General features: G+C 41.3%; 1 protein-coding gene across 1 annotated transcript in view; it reads right to left on the bottom strand.

Annotated features, from left to right (window-relative positions):
- Window positions 1-3394: 3394 nt before the first annotated feature.
- The window catches only part of LOC126095618 (myb-related transcription factor, partner of profilin-like), a 202932-nt gene continuing 183511 nt past the window's right edge, over window positions 3395-22815 (bottom strand). Inside the window, exon 4 of the mRNA XM_049910385.1 lies at window positions 3395-7459. Within this exon, the coding sequence (XP_049766342.1) occupies window positions 6892-7459 (568 nt within the window). The 3' untranslated portion in view covers window positions 3395-6891. The remainder of the gene's footprint in view (window positions 7460-22815) is intronic.

Genomic DNA, 22815 nt, shown 5'->3' with positions numbered 1-22815 from the left:
CTGCCAGTCACACATTAGCATCTAGCTGAATGGCTTTGAACACTTCAGTCAATATCAGCATTGCAAAAATATGAGAAATTACAAAGATGTAATCACCACTACATCACTATTGTATGAAGTATTAGTTTAATTGGAAGTTGATATATTACTATTAATGCAACTTAATCCTGCACCATCTCTTCAAATTGCACTGTGCAAAATATTACTGTCAAAAAATTTAACCATCTCTTTGGGCTGGAATGGCAGAGGTCCTACCCTGGGTTATAAAGTTCTTACAGTTAGTAGGACATGATGATGGTGAGGTCCCATACTCCGAGGAGCGTAGGGGACAATGCGGGAGACCCGCACCGCTGTACTAGCCACGGTGGGTAGTATAAATTCTGTTCTCAAATTTTTGGTTTTCTGAGGCTTCCATCCTGTTACACTATACCTCACATGTATGTGTGCAAGTTTCTGTAAGGAGTGATACTTCATCATCAACAACCAGTTATGAACCGTAAATACTGGTATACACTGCCATGTACCAATCTAAGTAGCAGCGTCATCTTGGATGTGCTAGACAGTTATTTTTTTTTCACCCTTAAGAAGTATATAAAGATGGACCTGGCACGCATTGCTCATTTATGATATCATAGCGACTGATACGTTAATTTTCCACCATTAGTACCTATTTGAAAATACTTCATTTAGTACTGGTTGTATAATACTCACCCTAAAAGTTTGGAGCACTCCATATACTTGATTGAACTTTGTCTTCGTAATGTATATTCTCACTGACGGTGCCCTCTCTGCCACACTTCTCAGAACAACACTGCAGGAATTTATTTATGGGGAAAATGATGTCCAGAAAATATTTTATTGACATCGTGGAGAACAATCTGACATTTAGTTCAGGCCATAAACTACTGCAAGAGCACCCTGTTAATTCTGGAAGGTCAGAGAAATAAACTTTCTTCGCTGACATACTTGAAGTGGTTCAAACATGGTCTCACTTGTTGCTCACCCATGCTAGTAAAGTACTCCAGATACAGCAGTATCCCTGCTACAGTCATTTCACTTTACATTGATTCAACTCCCCTCACAAAAATAAATTTTGTTCTAATAATTAATAAACAAGATGCATTTTGTAATGTTAGGAAATGACAAATTGGAAACAATCCTAAAACTAGTCAGAAACATTAAATATAAATTTTTGAAGATATTAGAAAACAAATCTCGGAGAATAATGAATTTTGGAAACAGTCAGTGGCAGAAGTAAAAAATTAAAGCTACCTGAGCTAATGGTTGAGGATTGGTCAAATTAGCACTGACAGTAGCAAAAATTTGAGTATTATATGCCCTTCATCCAAAAACTTCTGAGAGTGATTTTATTCCTGGCATATGAGAACAGTCAGCACAGCAACTACAATGGCAGCTTGCATAACAACTGTAAACAACAGATGTGCATTTTCAACCACTCAGTTGTGAGCAGAAAGTGTTATGTAGCGGATGTGCAGCTGTATTGTTTCAGCATTGTGTCACAAATTACAATGGAGCATCATCTCTTAATCAACTGGTGAATGCATTCTCCAGAATCTTTTGAAAAAAACAGTCTGTGCATAATTTGTTCTGGACACCTTCACTCCCAAATGTAAACATCAATACGTAGACACTTACTGAGACTAAACTGAAATGCAATATGCAGACAGTTCTTTTCTGGAAAAAATCATCACAGGTGATGACTTGACATTATTAATATGAACCTACCACAAATTGGTGAAATGCAGAATTAACATTGTCAGTTCTTTTACAACACAACCAACATTCAGCATGACATTCACATTGAACGACTTCCCAAGAAGGACTATTCTGACAACTTCACATGTTTTGTGTGAACATTGTGCTCAGTTGTGGGGGGGAGCCTATATAGAGCAACTGAAGCATTAAAACCACCAACATAAGTTTTCTATTCTTTTTATGACTCTATTCTCAAACATTTTTGGACCGACAGGATACAAAGACCACAGTAAGCATCACATATTACTGAGAATGTAAGACACAGAGGGTAGTGTCATCCAACGAAATTGATATGGGGTAATAAAATGCTGAGGGAAAAGTGAAGCTAGCAGAAGCAATCATGATTAGAAAAGAGGAGTGGAAGTTTTCATAAAGGTTACATGTATCAGGGATTGGTGTTCAGCAGTACTCTGAATCAGAGATGCCATTATTTCTCAAATGGGTACCATCAAGAGGGCATCCCTGGGCAAACAACAATGCCACCTCTGTACAAACTGCCAGCTCCATCAGAGTCGTTTGATGGTCCTCGCTGACAACATGCAAAGCTAGCACTGAACAATAGCTGTCAGTTTATTGTCTTCAGCAATGCTAAGTACATTTAATTTGGCAATCTGCTCATATGTTGCTGACCACTCTTATTATGGTGTTCAGATGTAGTCTTCAAAGGACTTTACTGGTTTTCCACTCTCACTTTCTCCAAGGACTATCTTCAATTCCTGGTCAGTTAGGTTACCACCCACTAATAAGGACTGGGAGTTGTGATGTATGATATCAATGTTTTTGAATTAATAATTTCTGCACAAACTGGGGAGGGAACATGGGAAGATACCAAACACATCAAAAAATTTAAATTCAACTGCCACTAAGCAGCTGAAGGTATCTCCACAGCAACAGCTGTAGAACCAAATATCCCAACTACTCTTCTTGTAGTGGCCTCTGTGGCCATTGTACCATAGTCCACAGCACTGAAGTCACCAATTTCAGGACTGCCTTCATTCCAAACACTGAAAGAGGATAGCAGCTGCACACAAAGTCAATGAATCAGCATTTTCAAGCCTTTAAATTAATGGACTCTTTGAGTCAACTTGCACTTTTTTCTCTTATGGTATTTTCCTGAAGTACATTAGCTCCTTAGGAATGATGTCCCACTAGCAACTGTAGCAACTGAATATATGACAACCACGAAGCAGTCATGACAGACATTGAAAATTGGAAACTGGAAATTTGTGGCAAGTTCAATGGGACCAAACTGCTGAGGTAATTGGTCCCTAGGCTTACACACTACTTAATCTAACTTAATCTAACTTACACTAAGGACAACACACACACCCATGCCCAGGACTCGAACCTCTGATGGGGGCAGCCACGCGAACCGTGGCTGGGCGCCTTAGACTGCACGGCTACCCCGTGCGGCCATTGAAGCTTGAGGTATGCTAATCACTCAGCTTTTCTTTTGTACAAACACACTCATTCTTTCAGGTTTCTTGAAAAGCTGAACCCATTCATTCTGTACCAAACACAACAATGTTAATGATTTGTCAAGATAGAAAATATTAGGCTCGATTTCTCTACTAGCTAATTGGAGAAGGTATTTACATATCAATGCAAGTCTGTCCTACTGTTTTGTTAAATTACATTCTTTCACCTTTATTTCGATTAGATTCAAGACACATTATACAGTGTCAGCCATTACAAATATATACCAGTAATGGTGCAGACAAATGCAGAAATAAAATTTGTACAACTGAAACAATACAAGATATTTACATTAAAATAATAGTTGACTGTTCTAGTATATGTTAACTACTCCAGTTCTAAACTTGGACTAAAATATTAGGCATAACACTTATTGAGATATATAATGATTATGAGTACTGATTACACTGAAACACCAAAACCAACAGTAGGGATTACCCTGGGTTCTTTCTGCTAAGTTATACATTGGTACTCGAATAGATATGGATTTCCAGATGTTCTGGTCTATGATATAGATGCAATGTTTCTTGTGCTTGTGAGAAAAAGTAGTCAATAAATTGAATGAAAACTGTCCACAAGAAGTAAGATTGTTATTTAGATCACTGAAGGAAGTTTTCATAAACAGATTCATCACATAATCCTGAATACCAACACAGTACTAAATATGAAACACATCCAAATAGAGTTTTATCACCAGAATTGAGATATCTCATATTAATCTGTAACCACATACAGTTAATTCATTTCATCACACCAATAACATTTATGTAGTTCCACATAAAATCAAACCAGAGAAGTTTGTATTGTTAACAAAAGTGTCATAGCAATAAAATTACTTAGTATAATCCTATCCATCTTAGTATAAATGTATCCTGATGTTTCTAATTTCTATACTAACATTTGTATGTGAAGGTTATCTAATACTGGGAAATATGAAGTTACTAAAGTTCTATCAAACACAACAGTAACCAACATGATCTTAGCCTGAATATATGCTATTTTTAAAAAGGTACATAAACAAAATTTAAAAATCCTGTACTATATCTACTGTTACTATCAATAGTGTAGAACGGGTAAAAGTGATTGACTTATTACGAAGCACTGGTAGAAACTTCATCCATATTATATTTAAAAATAGCATTTCCTTTGTAAGGACAAAATTATTTCTTTTGGTTAGTATCATCAGTACTGCTACTACTTAAGGTTACTGTTATTTACATTTCCACTGGCATTTTTGTCATGGTTTTTTTCTAACTATTAATTATTCTTATTTCTCTAAGTTTTCCTTTCATTCAACCAAAAATTCATTCAGAGCCTTTCATTTCATGTTTCCCAAATAACACCAGAACAGCTAATGATGTCAACTTCTGTGTTGTTTCATTCTCAAGATTCACCTTTCCTATTTAAGATGTTTGGTCTGTAACACTTGAATGACTGTGTTGTAAAATGCATTGACAATTATTTAACAGAATATCAAGAACATTGTTTCATAGTATTCTTTACATATGTACAGTAACATGCCACACTCCTTGGATTAAATTTGAAGTAAGTGTAATAACAACATTCAGTGAGTATACTGTTTGAAATAATGAAGCAATTAGGTCCTCTCAAGATTGCATTTGAGGTCCTTATTGTTGAAGAAAATGTTTCAGAGAAAAAAATTAACACATACATTATTTACCTGCTAAGTGAGTGGATCCTAGACTCTGTGTGAATTTTGATGAGATACAAGTATTATAACCCATTCCCTCCATAGAATTATTAGCTGTGAAGGTAGGAGGTCAAATTCTTCCTAATGTCATATTAAAGGCATCATGTCTAATGAGTATAACTGTCTTCATGATAATGTTACAGGCTGTTTCAGATTCATTTGTACTACTCTTCCAATGAAGTACTTCATACATTGTTACTTCAGACTGTGTAGCTGTTGGAAAAAAATGGTGAATAGTTTTCTTCTTCAATATATCACTTTTTATTTAGTTATTGTTGATCATTATCATTTCATTTTTAAGCAAAATGTTGTTTATTAATTTGTCAACCATTCTTATTGATTCTATTAATTTAATTTTTTTGTTGAGTATCTCAACTTTCTTTCAGTCTACTTGTACTCTGCACAGGTCTATTAGCTTAACATTCTCAAAAAATGGTTCATTTTCCAACAATATATTTACACACTTATTCTTTAGTTATATGTGACAATATATACAAAGTACTCCTCTGGCCAGATACATCCCAACAAAAGCTGAATCAAGAGACAAAATGAAACATATGGGAAACTCTTTAAGCACATCTTAGCATAACGAACTGATATTAGAGACATCCCACAGCTTCCAGGAAGAAGGAGTAACCAACTAAGCAGACAAAATCTTCAGTTCAGAGAAACAATGCGTAACTGCCCAAATAAGACACACTTCAATAGCTACAAAAATGAGGAAAGGATTTCATAGTGCTAATGGACATGTATTCACTCACAGGAGGTAACCTATTTCATGTAAACAGTGATAGCTGTCGCCTGAAGAAACCAAAATGAAAAAAAGAAAAGAGCACAAACTGTGATGAAACAATTGTGATCACCATAAATACTACAATGGAGACTGAGGTACCAGTTAAGCAAATTTTAATTTGGTTACAACTGACACATACGTTATTGTATAATATGACACTTCAGACTTAAAGACAACAATGACTGTCAAGCAACTCTTCTCTTCAAAAAATGACAGTGGTTCTCCCTACAGAGCTGTAACACTGATGATAGGCTCACCATTTGCAAAACAGTTACTGTGATTGCCTTCTCTACTAATACTACAACTACAGTTATCACAATTAATACATCAAGACAACAACTATAATGTATATATTAACCTATGCCTGATATGCAGACAACATTACTGTGATACATTAGCACAAAATTTCATTGAATAAATGATATACCAATAAATATCCATGCTGTGGCTAATGGAATTATAAAACTCAAGTTACAACAATAGCACTTTAAAACACATTTTATTGACCACTTTCATAAAGAAAATGATCTGCTACCCCCTAATACTTGAGAAACTAGGGGAAATATCTAGGCTTAATCAGGAGTTCTTATAATAATTGAATATAACAGAAGAAAATGTAGTTCATCATTGATGTTAAATACGTAGACAATTTTTTATTTTTATATGTAAAAAATGTGAAATTTTGTTGATATCAGGGTGTACACACACACACACACACACACACACACACACACACCAAACAAACATGAATGTCAATCAATATGATACTTGCTCAGACTAACACGGTACTAAGTGGTAGACATTTTATATTCATTATCCCTTTGAGTACAATCTTTGTTTCTTAGTAACATCTGTCTTCAGAACACATTCCATATTCACGATGTTAACAGAAATAGATCCATGAAAATATAAAGGAAATTATGTGCTCAACAGTTAAAACATTGAATTTAAAACACTGAATATAGAGATCATCTGTTTTCCAGTAAGAAGTGTGAAGAAGAGAGCAATGAGTCAAGGTACACTCTCCATGTCAAGTTGACTACTCACCATCAGTGTCATTGTCTTATTCATGCATTACATAAGATTTACACTTGACAGTGCAAATTGGTGGGGTGACTTCCCCCGACTACCAGTCTCAGGAAAGCCTCATAAAAATATTGTCTTTGGAGTCAACATCCTCCACAACTGGCCCATTCTGCCAAGTAGTACCTTGATGATCAGGCTGCATTGCAGGCACCTGGTGGCACGTCCCCATCATATGGACACCATGGCATCCCGCCCGTGGATTGCCTGGTGGGAAATGAGTGTTGGCTGCTGTTGCTGCTGCAGCGGGTGGCGCGGTGGAGTGCGTTGCGGCTGTGTTGGCTGGAGGCCGCTGACCCATCAGTTCTGCAGTGGCTGCATCAAAGAGTGCATTATCTATACGGTTGATGGCAACTGTGCGCAAGTAGGGATCCTGTATTTGGCGTATCCTGCTGGCCACATGCAGGGCGTACATGTCAAGCCGGTCGTGAAGTATGGCATGGACCTCCTCTCGTGGCTCAGTGACTCTGGGGAAGCCTGGGGTGGCCACTGATGTTGACGGGATGGCCACAGGGTCCACAACTTCCACCCTGCGCTTTGTTCCACGGACTGCAGCTGCAGGTGGTGGTGAGTAGTCTCTCTGTGGATCTTCAGCAGCCATCGGTGGCTGAACAGTTCTCCTGTGCAAAGTAAGCAGAGTACTGTTTCAGTTTTCCAGAGACCCACACTGAGGTGGAATACAGCATATTAAGGCTTGTGCAGAGCTTAGGTGCAACCCTAGAAGTGGGAGTTGGAGAAAAGCAAAATTTTTTTGAACACAACAATGATGATTAGCATGAGAAGGCAGCACTGTTCATGTGGCCAATGGCCAATCACAATCTTGCCATCTTGACTGCTCTGCAGATAAACAGGTTTATCTCAAAATAATGATACAAACTTACAGAGGACAACTGAAGCAGTTTGAGAGGAGGAATCCTGATATGGAAACTTGTGATTGAAAAGTTATGAAGCCAAGTGGTAGTAATAGGACAACTACGCCAGTGGTATGGAATAACATATGAATCATTGTTAGTAGCATGCAAGTGATATATTATCTATTTATGCTTGAATCCAACCAACATTTAGGTGTACGTCATGAAAGATGGGACAAGAAACTCCATTAATTCACTGCAAACAGAGTGATGTATACAGTGATATGATGAGTTATCTTGTAAAGATCTGTAAGACTGTTGTCTGCACTTACATATATAGAAAGTTAATTGATAATCTGAGTTCACACAAATTGCCATCAAATGTACAGTTTTATTTTCAAAATGGTTTATCAACTGAAAATGCTATATTCTATTTTCTTCATGAGGCACTGAATGGTTTAAACAAAAAGTTGTGAATGTTAGACATCTTCCTTTATTTAACTAAGGCATGTGTTTATCACAAAATATTACTGCATATGTGGGACCATTATGGCCCTTCTCATACTTTAAGAACAGAGAGCGTAAGGTCATTTGTAGAGTACTGAGATTAGTTGAAGGTGGGGTCTGATTGGGGTATGGTTAAGTGAGGAGCCTTGGGGCTCATTGCTGGGAACACTATTGTTTCTCATACACATAAATGGCATGCCTTCTAACATGACAGGTGATATTAAAACATTTCTGTTTGCTGATAAAGTTAGCCTGGTAATAAAAGATGTAGAGTGCAACATTGGTAATGTGTCAAATACATAGACAATGTTTCAAATATTGCAGTTCAAGTCATAAGTTCATGGCCTGCAGAAAATTTAATCTAGGACGTTGGTGCAAAACTGATGAGGAAGTTCATGATGACACCCCTCCTCCTCTCTGCCACAAAGACATAGGAAGAACAGCCAATAGCAAGTAGCGTACCTAGGCTGTTACCAATACAAGTACTGGTCATGCCCAATGATGCTTAGAGAGATATGATGAGAACTGGTGTGTTCTGTGAGGCAAGGCTGTTATTTTGCTGCAATAAGTGATAGTCTAACCCAAAAATTGGTCTAGTTTGTTTATTTTTATCTCTGTATACCATGAGGCATTATATTCTGGTATGTCTCTTCCCAGTCAAACAGGATATTTTTGGCTCAAATAGAGATAGTTCAAGCAATATGTGGTGTAAATTCATAAATCTGTTATCACCTCCTGTTTAGGAGTCTTGGAATTCTGATGTTGACCTCTCAATATATATTTTCTTCAGTGCTTTTTATTGTTATTAATATAAGCATCTTCCCATGAATTACAAGCTTTCACTCTGTTAATAATGAAAAGAAATCCAATCTGCATTTGGATGAGACTTCCATTACTCTGGTGGAGAATGGTGTACAGTAATCTTCTGCATCTATTTTCAATAATGAAACACAAGATTAAAAAACTCTAAGCCATGATCATTGCACTTTAAACTGAAGAATCTCCTCATGGGTCACCCTTCTAACTCGCTGGAGAATTCCTGGAAAAATTTAAACAGATTTCTGAGTTACACTGTTGATTACACTAATACACACTCAGTTGCTCCTCAACATCATAGGAGTCTTGTTAGTGTAATTTTATTTATTATTAACTTTTTTGTTGTAATTTTGTGTACTGACTCTTTCCGTGACCGTGCAGATGGGCTTCTCAGTATTGTCCCATGGGACTAGGTGCGTAAATAAATAAAAACCATCATGGGGGCAGCTGTTCTGCATGGCAAATACCTACAGTGACTATTGACTCATTTATAACAAACTGTGAGGACGGATTTATCTGGGTGCACATCAAAGTTGTGTTTTGGGCCATCATTGTGATATGTCTTCAATCAGAGTCCACGATTAGTGGGCTGGGAGACTGTCACTTCAGTATATTATCTGGAAACTATGGGTTAACTCTGGTACAGACATTTGCAGAAACAAGGATAATAATTTTCAATGTTGTGATGTAGAACGTTAATCAAAGTCTCTCTATACTTCTCCTCTCCTTCCTCTCTGTTATTTTATTTTTAATTTTATTGTTATTTTCTATAAGTCCAAAATCATGTTCTATTCAAAAACAAATTAGTAAAAACAGTTAAACACATAATGTAACTGGCAAGAGGTGATGTCTAATACGTTTCTTAATATAACAGCTTTTGCAGTTTTCATAGATTACATGCCATTGTAACCACTGAAATGACACATCTTTGCCTGCTGTTATAGTAACCACACCAGAAAGAACATTAGTCAACCCTGTTACAAGAGTATAAAGAGAAATTATTATCTTCCCATCACTTTATTCTTCAACATCAAAAGAAAACCAGTGTGGAACTAAGCCAAGTACTGACATTAATAAAAAAATCTTCTGAAATGATGCCAGGTATCATTGTTCACGTACATGAAAAGGGTTGGATGGACCGGGCTGGTATGAAATAATGGATTAAAAGAGTGAGAGGTAGAAGGAAAGGTGCTTTATTGAATCAGAGTTCTCTTCTTGAACTAGATCAGTTTACTGGTCATTCGAAAAGTTCTGTGAAAGAGAAACTGAACAGGGAAATAAACAGCTTACTGTTATTCTGGAAGGACTTACTTTACAATTACAGCCTCTTGATGTGTCGATAAATAAAGTGTATATGAGAGTGGAATGGAACAAATGGGTGATGGATGGAACCCAACATGAATTCATGCTGAAGGGAACTTTAAAACGATGAAAGAAGTGAATCAGTGGATAAAATAGTCGTGGTCTAGGGTCAGAGAAACTATTATTGTTAAACCATTCGAGAAGTGTGGCTTAAGCAATGCTCTCAATGGCAGTGAAGACCATCTTATACATGAAGAGGACAACGATGACAATGAAGTTCAGATTGTGACTTTCAGGGATTTTAAAGGTCAATTTGCTTTTATAAACAAAGAACCTATTTTAGTCTGGCTTCACAATCCATTATTAGTATTGGCAAAAAAGGTATTTTTTTAAATTGCTTAAAAATTAAGGTGCATCTTATAGTCTGCAAAAATAGGTAATACCGTGTAACACCATCTACAGCTTTCATTACCATCCATGCACTGAATATTAAATGTTCCACTGGGACATTGGTGTACTCGAGACCTCACACCATCTGAGAAAGAGGGCAAATCATAACTTCATGAACTACATTACATGTCACCACCAGCTGAAGATGAGCTGTCTCACTGTAGCCCTGGGCTTCCTCAAGACCCCAAATGTTCATTGCAGGCAATTTACTTCAGTATGCTGGTTCAGAAATTGGTTTACATGGACTTGCTATCACTGAGAGCAACAATTCCCATCGATTTTGAAACAGACAGACACTGGTAAAGTGCAACACACATCTCCAGCCCTGGTGGTTAGCATTTTTTGACATCCACTGTTCTTACACTGTGTTACATAGCTGCAAGTGGTATGCAGTTTCTTGCAGACAAACTGCCAAAGGGCATGCCAGGTTGATCTACCACAGATAGGGCAGTTTCACGCAAAGTGTAGTCATGAGTTCGTCCAAACGTGTTAGCTCTTTTCTGACGTTCTGTCACATCTCCACACTGATCCATCTTACTATGTGGTTCCATACCAATGACTGGCACATAAATACCACTTAATAGCTATTACTCACAACAGCAGTGGCCACATGATCAGTACCAGTTCTAAAGAGAATTAGTTACTTATATATAGTTATGTCATAAACAAATCAAGTCAAAATCTGAAAGTAGGGTCATCAATGTAGTACAACACAGCAGAAGAAAAATCCTGCTGTTAATACAGAAATCAAATATTCTAGAATATGAATACATTACAAACACACAAAAATTGAAATCCTTCCCGAAACAACAAATACTACATCACATATAACTGGTAATGGTGATGTTTGAACTTGCAACCCACAGCATGCCAACAGGGGACACTAAACGCTACACTACACTACATGCAGCACCGCTTGTGGCGTTGCTCCTCTCCTGGAGAGACAGTGACCCACTGTTTCTGAAGTTATCACTGGAACCAACTATCATTCTTCGGGTCGAGATTTTGTCAATGGTCCTCTGTATGTCTGTGCTGGCAGATGCTCGCATTCTGGTCATGATGTCACATCCTCTTAACTATGATGACAACTGAAGGTAGCTCCTTCCATTGAAACTTCACAGTCATTAAGCAGGCTTTCAGTTTCCATGAATGAGAAGCCCCCTTCATCAATATGTGCCTCAGGACAGTGGTAGGGCTTCAGACAGAGTACATGGATGACGTATCTGCACTTTTACTTTCTTGATGGGTAATAATCCTTGGCTGCGTGTGTGATGTTCGAGAAGAGATGAAGGTAATGCAGCTCATAGCAAGGTTATAGTAACTGTTTTGATAGTCCCACTTACCGCATAGGCATAAAAATTCAAAGAATGTCTCCTGACCTGTTATCACATCGCCCAGTGCTTAGCTTACACTCCTTGTCTTGTGTGTTCAGATCTGTATGATTCTTCAGTCCTGGTGACGTAGTGTTTCACGTAGTCATTCTGAGTATTGTCCATTTAAAATGGAAACAGTGTGTCTATTGTTTTGGCCTAACAAATGTGGAGTAGCAAAAATGGTGTGAAGTCTGCAGTGTCTTGCTCTGCTTGTGCTGTACGCAAATGTCACAATGGGCAGTACAGTATCCAAAGCTCTATGTTAGGCTTCAACGTGCATTGAGAGCATATCTGATAACGTTTCATTAAAGCATTCTGTACGGTTAGTCAGCTGTGAGTGGTAGGCAGTTCTCGTCCTGTGGATGATGCCGCAATGTGAAATTACCTCTGTTACAAGTCTTGACCGGAAAACTTTTACGTAATCAAACATAAAGTAATCTCCCCAAGAGATTGATTCCAATTCGATGGAATGACACTACTTCAAGTGGAATTGGCACCAGATGCCCCAGATGTAACTGTGGCATGTACTTCCATTGCTGGCACACATTACAGTGGCTCACATTGTATAAAACGCTTTGGCAGAGATCTGGCAAGTGATACCTGTGTCTGATTTTAACTGCAGTCATCACGAATCCCGGGTGACTAGATTCTTGAGTATCATGAAAAAACCTAAGAACGGCTGGCAGCAGATCAACTAGGATGATGAAAAACAATTTCTGCCCCTCTGGATCATGTTTCGTGCTATACAATTCTCCGTTCACTAACTGAAATTATCCTTCGGTTGTTTGCTTCATCTTCAAGGCAACATCATTTAATGCAGCGATGTTTGAGTTTCCGTCCTACTACTGTGTTCCGGTAAAGGACTGTTTGCGTTCATTTTTATATACCAGCTTGATGTTGTACTCCTAAAGCCCAGTGTTCATCTCGCCTGTCAGTGGGCAGGTCTTTCCGGCAAGCCACCGTAGAAAATGGTGGTCCATCACAAGGATGAAGGGTTTGACAAATAAATATGACCAGGGACTTGTTAACGGTCCAAACAACTGCAGAGCACTTTTTCTCGGTTCTAGAATGGCTCATCTCAGACTTGTAGATTACTCTGTAAGCACAAGCTATCATCTATCTGATCAGTCTGGCCTGGCAACGGAAGACAGCAAAACAACGAAAGCTGAAATTTTAAATTTTGCATTTGAGAAATCTTTCACGCAGGAGGATCGTACAAACATACCGCCGTTTGAGTCTCGTACAGATTCGCGTATGGAGGACACTGTGATAGACATCCCTGGGTTTGTGAAGCAGCTGAATGGGTTGAAAATAAGTAAACCGCCAGGTCCTGATGGGATTCCAATTCGGTTTTACAGAGAGTACTCTACTGCATTGGCTCCTTACTTAGCTTGCATTTATCGCGAATCTCTTGCCCAACGTAAAGTCCCGAGCGACTGGAAAAAAGCGCAGGTGACGCCTGTATGTAAGAAGGGTAGAAGGACGGATCCTCAAAATTACAGACCAATATCCTTAACATCGGTTTGTTGCAGGATTCTCGAACATGTTCTCAGTTCGAATATAATGAATTTCCTTGAGACAGAGAAGTTGCTGTCCATGCATCAGCATTTAGAAAGCATCGCTCCTACGAAACGCAACTCGCCCTTTTTTCACATGATATCTTGCGAACCGTGGATGATGGGTATCAGACGGATGCCATATTTCTTGACTTCCGGAAAGCGTTTGACTCGGTGCCCCACTACAGCCTCCTAACTAAGGTACGAGCATATGGGATTGGTTCCCAAGCATGTGAGTGGCTCGAAGACTTCTTAAGTAATAAACCCAGTACGTTGTCCTCGATGGTGAGTGTTCATCGGAGGTGAGGGTATCATCTGGAGTGCCCCAGGGAAGTGTGGTAGGTCCGCTGTTGTTTTCAATCTACATAAATGATCTTTTGGACAGGGTGGATAGCAATGTGGGGCTGTTTGCTGATGATGCTGTGGTGTACGGGTAGGTGTCGTCGTTGAGTGACTGTAGGAGGATACAAGATGACTTGGACAGGATTTGTGATTGGTGTAAAGAATGGTAGCTAACTCTAAATAAAGATAAATGTAAATTAATGCAGATGAATAGGAAAAAGATTCCTGTAATGTTTGAAAACTCCATTAGTAGTGTAGCGCTTGACACAGTCACGTCGATAAAATCTTTGGGCGTAACATTGCAGAGCGATATGAAGTGGGACAAGCATGTAATGACAGTTGTGGGGAAGGCGGATAGTCGTCTTCGGTACATTGGTAGAATTTCGGGAAGATGTGGTTCATCTGTAAAGGACACTGCTTATAAAACACTAATACGACCTATTCTTGAGTGCTGCTCGAGCGTTTGGGATCCCTATCAGGTCGGATTGAGGGAGGACATGGAAGCAATTCAGAGGCGGGCTGCTAGATTTGTTACTGGTAGGTTTGATCATCACGCGAGTGTTACGGAAATGCTTCAGGAACTCGGGTGGGAGTCTCTAGAGGAAAGGAGGCGTTCTTTTCGTGAATCGCTACTGAGGAAATTTAGAGAACCAGCATTTGAGGCTGAGTGCAGTACAATTTTACTGCCGCCAACTTACATTTCGCGGAAAGACCACAAAGATAAGATAAGAGAGATTAGGGCTCGTATAGAGGCTTACAGTCAGTCATTTTTCCCTCGTTCTGTGTGGGAGTGGAACAGGGAGAGAAGATGCTAGTTGTCGTACGAGGTACCCTCCGCCACGCACCGTGTGGTGGATTGCTGAGATGTAGATGTAGATCTATTCGGACCTTCCTGAATTTTTATTAGAAGTGCAATTCTCTCCTAGCTACAAGTGTCGGTGCGAAGTTCTGCCTCCAAATTTACATCACACAGTGGCAGGACTGAATAAGGCGTTAGTGCCTCCTTAAGGATTATTCCAGGAAAATATGGGCATCCATCCGCAGTAGTTCTTGCAAGGGATATGCCTTAGTACAAAAGTCCTTTATCAATGACTTTTACGATGAGCACATGACGAATTTGCTGAGGAGTCGGAAAATCTGAGACGTATCTCTGGATCGAGACGAACTCCATCGCCATTAACTACACTACTGGCCATTAAAATTGCTACACCAGGAAGAAATGCAGATGATAAACGGGTATTCATTGGACAAATATATTATACTAGAACTGACATGTGATTACATTTTCACGCAATCTGGGTGCATAGATCCTGAGAAATCAGTACCCAGAACAACCACCTGTGGCCGTAATAACGGCCTTGATACGCCTGGACATTGAGTCAAGCAGAGCTTGGATGGCGTGTACAGGTATAGCTGCCCATGCAGCTTCAACACGATACCACAGTTCATCAAGAGTATTGACTGGCGTATTGTGACGAGCCAGTTGCTCGGCCACCATTGACCAGACGTCTTCAATTGGTGAGAGATCTGGAGAATGTGCTGGCCAGGTCAGCAGTCGAACATTTTCTGTATCCAGAAAGACCCGTACAGGACCTGCAACATGCGGTCGTGCATTATCCTGCTGAAATGTAGGGTTTCGCAGGGATCGATTCCTGGGTAGAGCCACGGGTCGTAAGAAATGTAACGTCCACTGTTCAAAGTGCCGTCAATGCGAACAAGAGGTGACCGAGACGTGTAACCAATGGCACCTCATACCATCACGCCATGTGATACGCCAGTATGGCGATGACGAATACACGCTTCCAATGTGCGTTCACCGCGATGTCGCCAAACACGGATGCGACCATCATGATGCTGTAAACAGAACCTGGATTCATCCGAAAAAATGACGTTTTGCCATTCGTGCAGCCAGGTTCGTCGTTGAGTACACTATCGCAGGCGCTCCTGTCTGTGATGCAGCATCAAGGGTAACAGCAGCCATGGTGTCCGAGCTGATAGTCCATGCTGCTGCAAACGTCGTCGAACTGTTCGTGCAGATGGTTGTTGTCTTGCAAACATTCTCATTTGTTGACTCAGGGATCGAGACGTGGCTGCAATATCCGTTACAGCCATGCGGATAAGATGCCTGTCATCTCGACTGCTAGTGATACGAGGCCGTTGGGATCCAGCACGGCGTTCCGTATTACCCTCCTGAACCCGCCGATTCCATATTCTGCTAACAGTCATTGGATCTCGACCAACGGGAGCAGCAATGTCGCGATACGATAAACCGCAATCGCTATAGGCTACAATCCGACCTTTATCAAAGTCGGAAACGTGATGGTACGCATTTCTCCTCCTTACACGAGGCATCACAACAACATTTCACCAGGCAACGCCGGTCAACTGCTGTTTGTGTATGAGAAATCGGTTGGAAACTTTCCTCATGTCAGCACGTTGTAGGTGTCGCGACCGGCGCCAACCTTGTGTGAATGCTCTGAAAAGCTAATCATTTGCAGATCACAGCATCTTCTTCCTGTTGGTTAAATTTCGCGTCTGTAACACGTCATCTTCGTGGTGTAGCCATTTTAATGGCCAGTAGTGTGATGCCCCAAGAATTTTACTTCTTGGGCAAAGGAGAGATGCTTTTTTCGGATTCATGGAGAGCCTGTAGTCCAAAAAACTTTAACATGGTTATTACGTGGCTTAGATGTCCTTTAAATTCCTACGAAAAAAACGGCCATGTCATCCAAATAGCAAAGACAGTTCGTCCATCTACACTATCCCAGCAGATTGTCCATTATACGTTCAAAGGTGGCTGAAGAGTTACATAATCCAAATATCAAACTTCTGAACAGGTAGAAGCCAGTAGGAATACTCCGGTCAGCCCTGTCAAACAGTAGGTTGTCTATGTGTCTAGGGTGTCATCAGTGTTCGACAAAAGGTAAACGTCTTTTTTTCTCGCATTTGTTCGGTCATTGAGAGCCTATGCATGATAAAAAAATCCCATCCGAGAATGAAATTATGACGACATTCGGTTAAAATGCCAAATTCGAAGGGCTGCATTCTGTTAGTGAGTTATTCTTGCAGTTCATTCTCATGCCTTGGATAATTTTTTACATATCACCGAACACGGAATATAGCGTTTTTTAGCTTGTGACAAAAAACATTAGACATTACAGAAAAAGAAGTCCTAGATTCGACTAACACCCAGACAAGTCGGACATTGATGGTGACATCAATTAGATTTCCTAACATATTGGTGAACGTTGTCGATGGAAGATTGTCATTAGCGGCAGCCTCACCTCCAAAAATTATCGGTTCACTTCGTGTCTCTTAATTCGGTGGCTTCGTGAGCGGCTGGTATAGTTCTAAGGTGACGAGGGGCACTCCGTACGCCGTAAGGACTGACTACGGGATATTTGGAGTGACCTCGTCCACAACACAGAGTTGGCATCGGCCCAAATGTCGACTATAATCGTCTACAGCTAACTGGCATGAACGGAAGTATGTGAATGTTGACGTCTGGAAGTACAGTAGTCGCCAAAAACTCGCCGTCGCGTAACAACATGTCCGAGGCGTCACAAAAGGAAAACACCAGTACATTGTTCTGCGTCATCCAAGTATCTGTTCTTCTTCAAGGCATTCGCTTCACAGAGTTAGCTGCACCTACGTTGTCAGATGCTGGGTTCCAGAATGAGATTTTCACTCTGCAGCGGAGTGTGCGCTGATATGAAACTTCCTGGCAGATTAAAACCGCGTGCCGGACCTAGACTCGAACTCGGGACCTTTGCCTTTCGCGGACAAGTGCTCTACCAACTGAGCTACCCAGCACGACTCACGCCCCGTCCTCACGCTTTACTTCTGCCACTACCTCGTCTCCTACCTTCCAAACTTTACAGAAGCTGGTAGAGCACTTGTCCGCGAAAGGCACAGGTCCGGCACGTGGTTTTAATCTGCCAGGAAGTTTCAGATGCTGGGTTGTTATTTGATAGCCTCAAAATACAGTTAGCCGAATCGATTCTTCCTGGCGCATTCAAATAGTGGTGGAGATAGCTGCTGAACCTCGATACACGTGTTCTTCAACATCCTCTATTGCCTCCTGACGCATGGGATCGACAGTCATAGTTGATGTTTGTTGCTTAATCGGTCCGAGGTATCCATTCCCTACTGATAAGTACAGGACGAAATTTTAGTACAGTAGCTTTTATACTGTTAGCCAAGAAGGAATTGCTCTGTTACGTCCGAGTACATGAATTTTTGTACACTATGTATACACCGGGTGAGGCAGCTCAGACAGGCCACCTCAGTTATATTCAGAACGAACAAATACATCGAGGCGTGGTTTTTACCAAGTTAAAGAAGACAACATGGCAAATTTCCTGACGTTCGCAAGTCAACTATGTGACCAAAAGTATCCGGGCGCCCACCAACGATAATGCTGGAATTCAGTATGGTGTTGGCCCACCCTTAGCCTTGATGACGGCTTCTACTCTCGCGGGCATCCGTTCAAACAGGTGCTGTAAGATTTCTTGGAGTATGGCAGCCAATTCTTCACGGAGTGCTGCACTGAGCAGAGGTATCAATTTCAGTCGGTGAGGCCTGGCCCGAAGTCGGCGTTCCCAAACATCCCAAAGATGATCTATAGGATTAAGGTCAGGACACTGTGAGGGCCAGTCCATTACAAGGATGTTATTGCCGTGTAACCACTCCGCCACAGGCAGTGCATTATGAACAGGTGCTTGATCGTGTTCAAAGATACAATCGGCGTCCCCGAAATGCTCTTCAACAGTGGGAAACAAGAAGGTGCTTAAAACATCATTGTAGGCCTGTGTTGTGATAGTGCCACGCAAAACAACAAGGGTTGCAAGCCCCTTCCATGAAAAGCACGACCACACCACAACATAACCATATCCAAATTTTACTGTTGGCACTATGGACGCTGGCAGATGATGTTCATAAGGCATTCGCCATACTCACACCCTGCCACCGGATCGCCACATTGTGTATCGTAATTCGTCACTCCACACAACGTTTTTCCACTGTTCAATCGTCCAATTTTTACGCTCCTTATACGAAGCGAGGCGTCGTTTCGCATTTACCGGCGTGATGTGTAGCTTATGAGCAGACGCTCGAGCACGAAATCCAAGTTTTCTCACCTCCCGCCTAACTGTCATAGTAATAGCAGTGGATCCTGATGCAGTTTGTAATTCCTGTGTGACGGTCTGGATAGATGTCTGCCTATTACAAATTACGACCCTCTTCAACTGTCGGCGGTCTCTGTCAGTCAACAGAGGAGGTCGGTCTGTATGCTTTTGTGCTGTACGTGTCCCTTCACGTTTCCACTTCACTATCACATCGGAAACAGCGAACCTAGGGATGTTTAGGAGTGTGAAAATCTGGTGTACAGACTTATGACAGAAGTGACACCCAATCACCGAACCACGTTTTAAGTCCGTGAGTTCCGCGGAGCGCCCCACACTGCTCTCTCACGCTGTCTGCTGACTACTGAGTTCGCTGACATTGAGTACCTGACAGCAGGTGGCAGCACAATGCACCAAATATGGAAAACGTAGATTTTTGGGGGTATCCGGATACTTTTGATCAAATAGTGTACTTTTTTATCGTTTATAGTCTCCGAATGATAACACCGACTTCGTTTTCTTTTTCTAACGGAAAATACACATTTTTCAGTGGCATTTGAAGGAAGCTTCTAAGAAAACTTCAGCGACATAACATCTATGAGACTTCATCAAACAGTATCAGCAGCGTCGCAAACTACTGCCCCGCTGTCTACACTCCTGGAAATGGAAAAAAGAACACATTGACACCGGTGTGTCAGACCCACCATACTTGCTCCGGACACTGCGAGAGGGCTGTACAAGCAATGATCACACGCACGGCACAGCGGACACACCAGGAACCGCGGCGTTGGCCGTCGAATGGCGCTAGCTGCGCAGCATTTGTGCACCGCCGCCGTCAGTGTCAGCCAGTTTGCCGTGGCATACGGAGCTCCATCGCAGTCTTTAACACTGGTAGCATGCCGCGACAGCGTGGACGTGAACCGTATGTGCAGTTGACGGACTTTGAGCGAGGGCGTATAGTGGGCATGCGGGAGGCCGGGTGGACGTACCGCCGAATTGCTCAACACGTGGGGCGTGAGGTCTCCACAGTACATCGATGTTGTCGCCAGTGGTCGGCGGAAGGTGCACGTGCCCGTCGACCTGGGACCGGACCGCAGCGACGCACGGATGCACGCCAAGACCGTAGGATCCTACGCAGTGCCGTAGGGGACCGCACCGCCACTTCCCAGCAAATTAGGGACACTGTTGCTCCTGGGGTATCGGCGAGGACCATTCGCAACCGTCTCCATGAAGCTGCGCTACGGTCCCGCACACCGTTAGGCCGTCTTCCGCTCACGCCCCAACATCGTGCAGCCCGCCTCCAGTGGTGTCGCGACAGGCGTGAATGGAGGGACGAATGGAGACGTGTCGTCTTCAGCGATGAGAGTCGCTTTTGCCTTGGTGCCAATGATGGTCGTATGCGTGTTTGGCGCCGTGCAGGTGAGCGCCACAATCAGGACTGCATACGACCGAGGCACACAGGGCCAACACCCGGCATCATGGTGTGGGGAGCGATCTCCTACACTGGCCGTACACCACTGGTGATCGTCGAGGGGACACTGAATAGTGCACGGTACATCCAAACCGTCATCGAACCCATCGTTCTACCATTCCTAGACCGGCAAGGGAACTTGCTGTTCCAACAGGACAATGCACGTCCGCATGTCTCCCGTGCCACCCAACGTGCTCTAGAAGGTGTAAGTCAACTACCCTGGCCAGCAAGATCTCCGGATCTGTCCCCCATTGAGCATGTTTGGGACTGGATGAAGCGTCGTCTCACGCGGTCTGCACGTCCAGCACGAACGCTGGTCCAACTGAGGCGCCAGGTGGAAATGGCATGGCAAGCCGTTCCAAAGGACTACATCCAGCATCTCTACGATCGTCTCCATGGGAGAATAGCAGCCTGCATTGCTGCGAAAGGTGGATATACACTGTACTAGTGCCGACATTGTGCATGCTCTGTTGCCTGTATCTATGTGCCTGTGGTTCTGTCAGTGTGATCATGTGATGTATCTGACCCCAGGAATGTGTCAATAAAGTTTCCCCTTCCTGGGACAATGAATTCACGGTGTTCTTATTTCAATTGCCAGGAGTGTATTATACCAAATGTTAGCAAACACTTAATTACCTGTGCGCTTTAAGTTCATCAGTCCGTGTTCTGCTGTTGTGGCAATGAGATAATTTCCTCTTAAAGCTGTTGAGACATTCCCAATGTACACGACAGTTGCAAAAGTCAATATCTTTTATGACAAATGTTATCAAACTATTGGAGTAGCGGAGCGGTTGTGTGCTGAAGAGCATCCAGATCATACCAGGCACTCACGATCTATCTTCGCAAACATTATTAAAAAAAAATTAGATACTGGAAGTGTGGAGAACAAAATAAGCCAAAGAAATATAAGAGAAACTGATGCAGGAAATGAAACATTTCAGCAGCAGCAACGCACAATGCAAATGTAACTAAAAGGCATCTTGGAAGTACGCGAGGAGACGACGATACGAATGTTTAGTGAACATTGCATTCCATCGCATGTCATCCTCTTCACATTTCGCTGCAGCTACAGCTTCGTGGCAATGATCTCCAAAATTGGTTACAGTTCTTCGAACGTTATCTGCGAAAAGTACGAAGTGAGGCAGCATATCTTGCAATATTCGTTTAAGGAAGAATCATTGTTTACAAAACACGAGTAACTCAATCTTTGCAATGATGGTAGCAGCAGGAATCGCTATAAACGATAATTAAAATGCCTAATACCTATTTAAATTAAATAAACAGTCCCAGTAAAGTGAAATTAGTGCTGTACAAGACTACTAAAAATTTTATTCAGACTGTCAGTTTAATTTAAATTGTTATGCAGGCATTGTGTTCGAGTTTAGCGATAATGTTTTTCCCTGGTTTTCTCCAGTTATATTTACTTATTAGTTCAACGTTTTCACATTTTTAATTGCATTACCATCGCACTGTAAGATATGACAATTATTATGTTTTTCTTAGATGAGTAACTTCTTTTCCAACGTTGTTTACAAACATTATAACTTCTTTGATGATGATAGCCTTGTAATCGAAACGGGTTAACTGAATAAATTCATCACATGCAATATTGTGCTCTTCATTTGTTATTATGACATTATATCAAGAAGCGGTGAAAGAATCAATTATCACTACTATTCTTAAGCAAAATTTTATCCGAAACTGAATATTTTAGTTGGTGTGTTATGGAGTTCCAGTTTTTATCAATACGCACACGTCAGAACTTACATAGAGTTTCCGACTCTGTTTACTATTTCTTGCTGGTGCACTAGATTACTAGGGGATGGGAGATTTTCGACCTAACGAAATTGGATGAGCAATAGGTTCTCTTTCTTTGTCAAAAATAAAATCTAACTAATTTGTACTAAACCATTTACTACCTGTCACAACAACAGCTTTTACTCACCGGTGGTTTACAAAGACAGAACAGATTTCAATTGTTTACTACAGACAAACTATAAAAGATGGAAACATATTGTGCACGTCAGAGAGGAAGGTTCGAAGTTTTGACGCTGCTGCACTGTTGTTTTTTGTAACAACATAGCAACTACACTACAAAAGGAATCATTTTGTGTGTTGGAATTTGCGAGAAATCAACCCATTTTTCAAATGCAACGTGTATCCTGCCATTCATTCAGTAAGAAGC

Source organism: Schistocerca cancellata, chromosome 8 (assembly GCF_023864275.1).
Source record: "Schistocerca cancellata isolate TAMUIC-IGC-003103 chromosome 8, iqSchCanc2.1, whole genome shotgun sequence".
Taxonomy (NCBI): domain Eukaryota; kingdom Metazoa; phylum Arthropoda; class Insecta; order Orthoptera; family Acrididae; genus Schistocerca; species Schistocerca cancellata.
The sequence above is the reverse complement of the archived record's forward strand: the minus strand, read 5'-3'. Positions and strand labels throughout refer to the sequence as shown.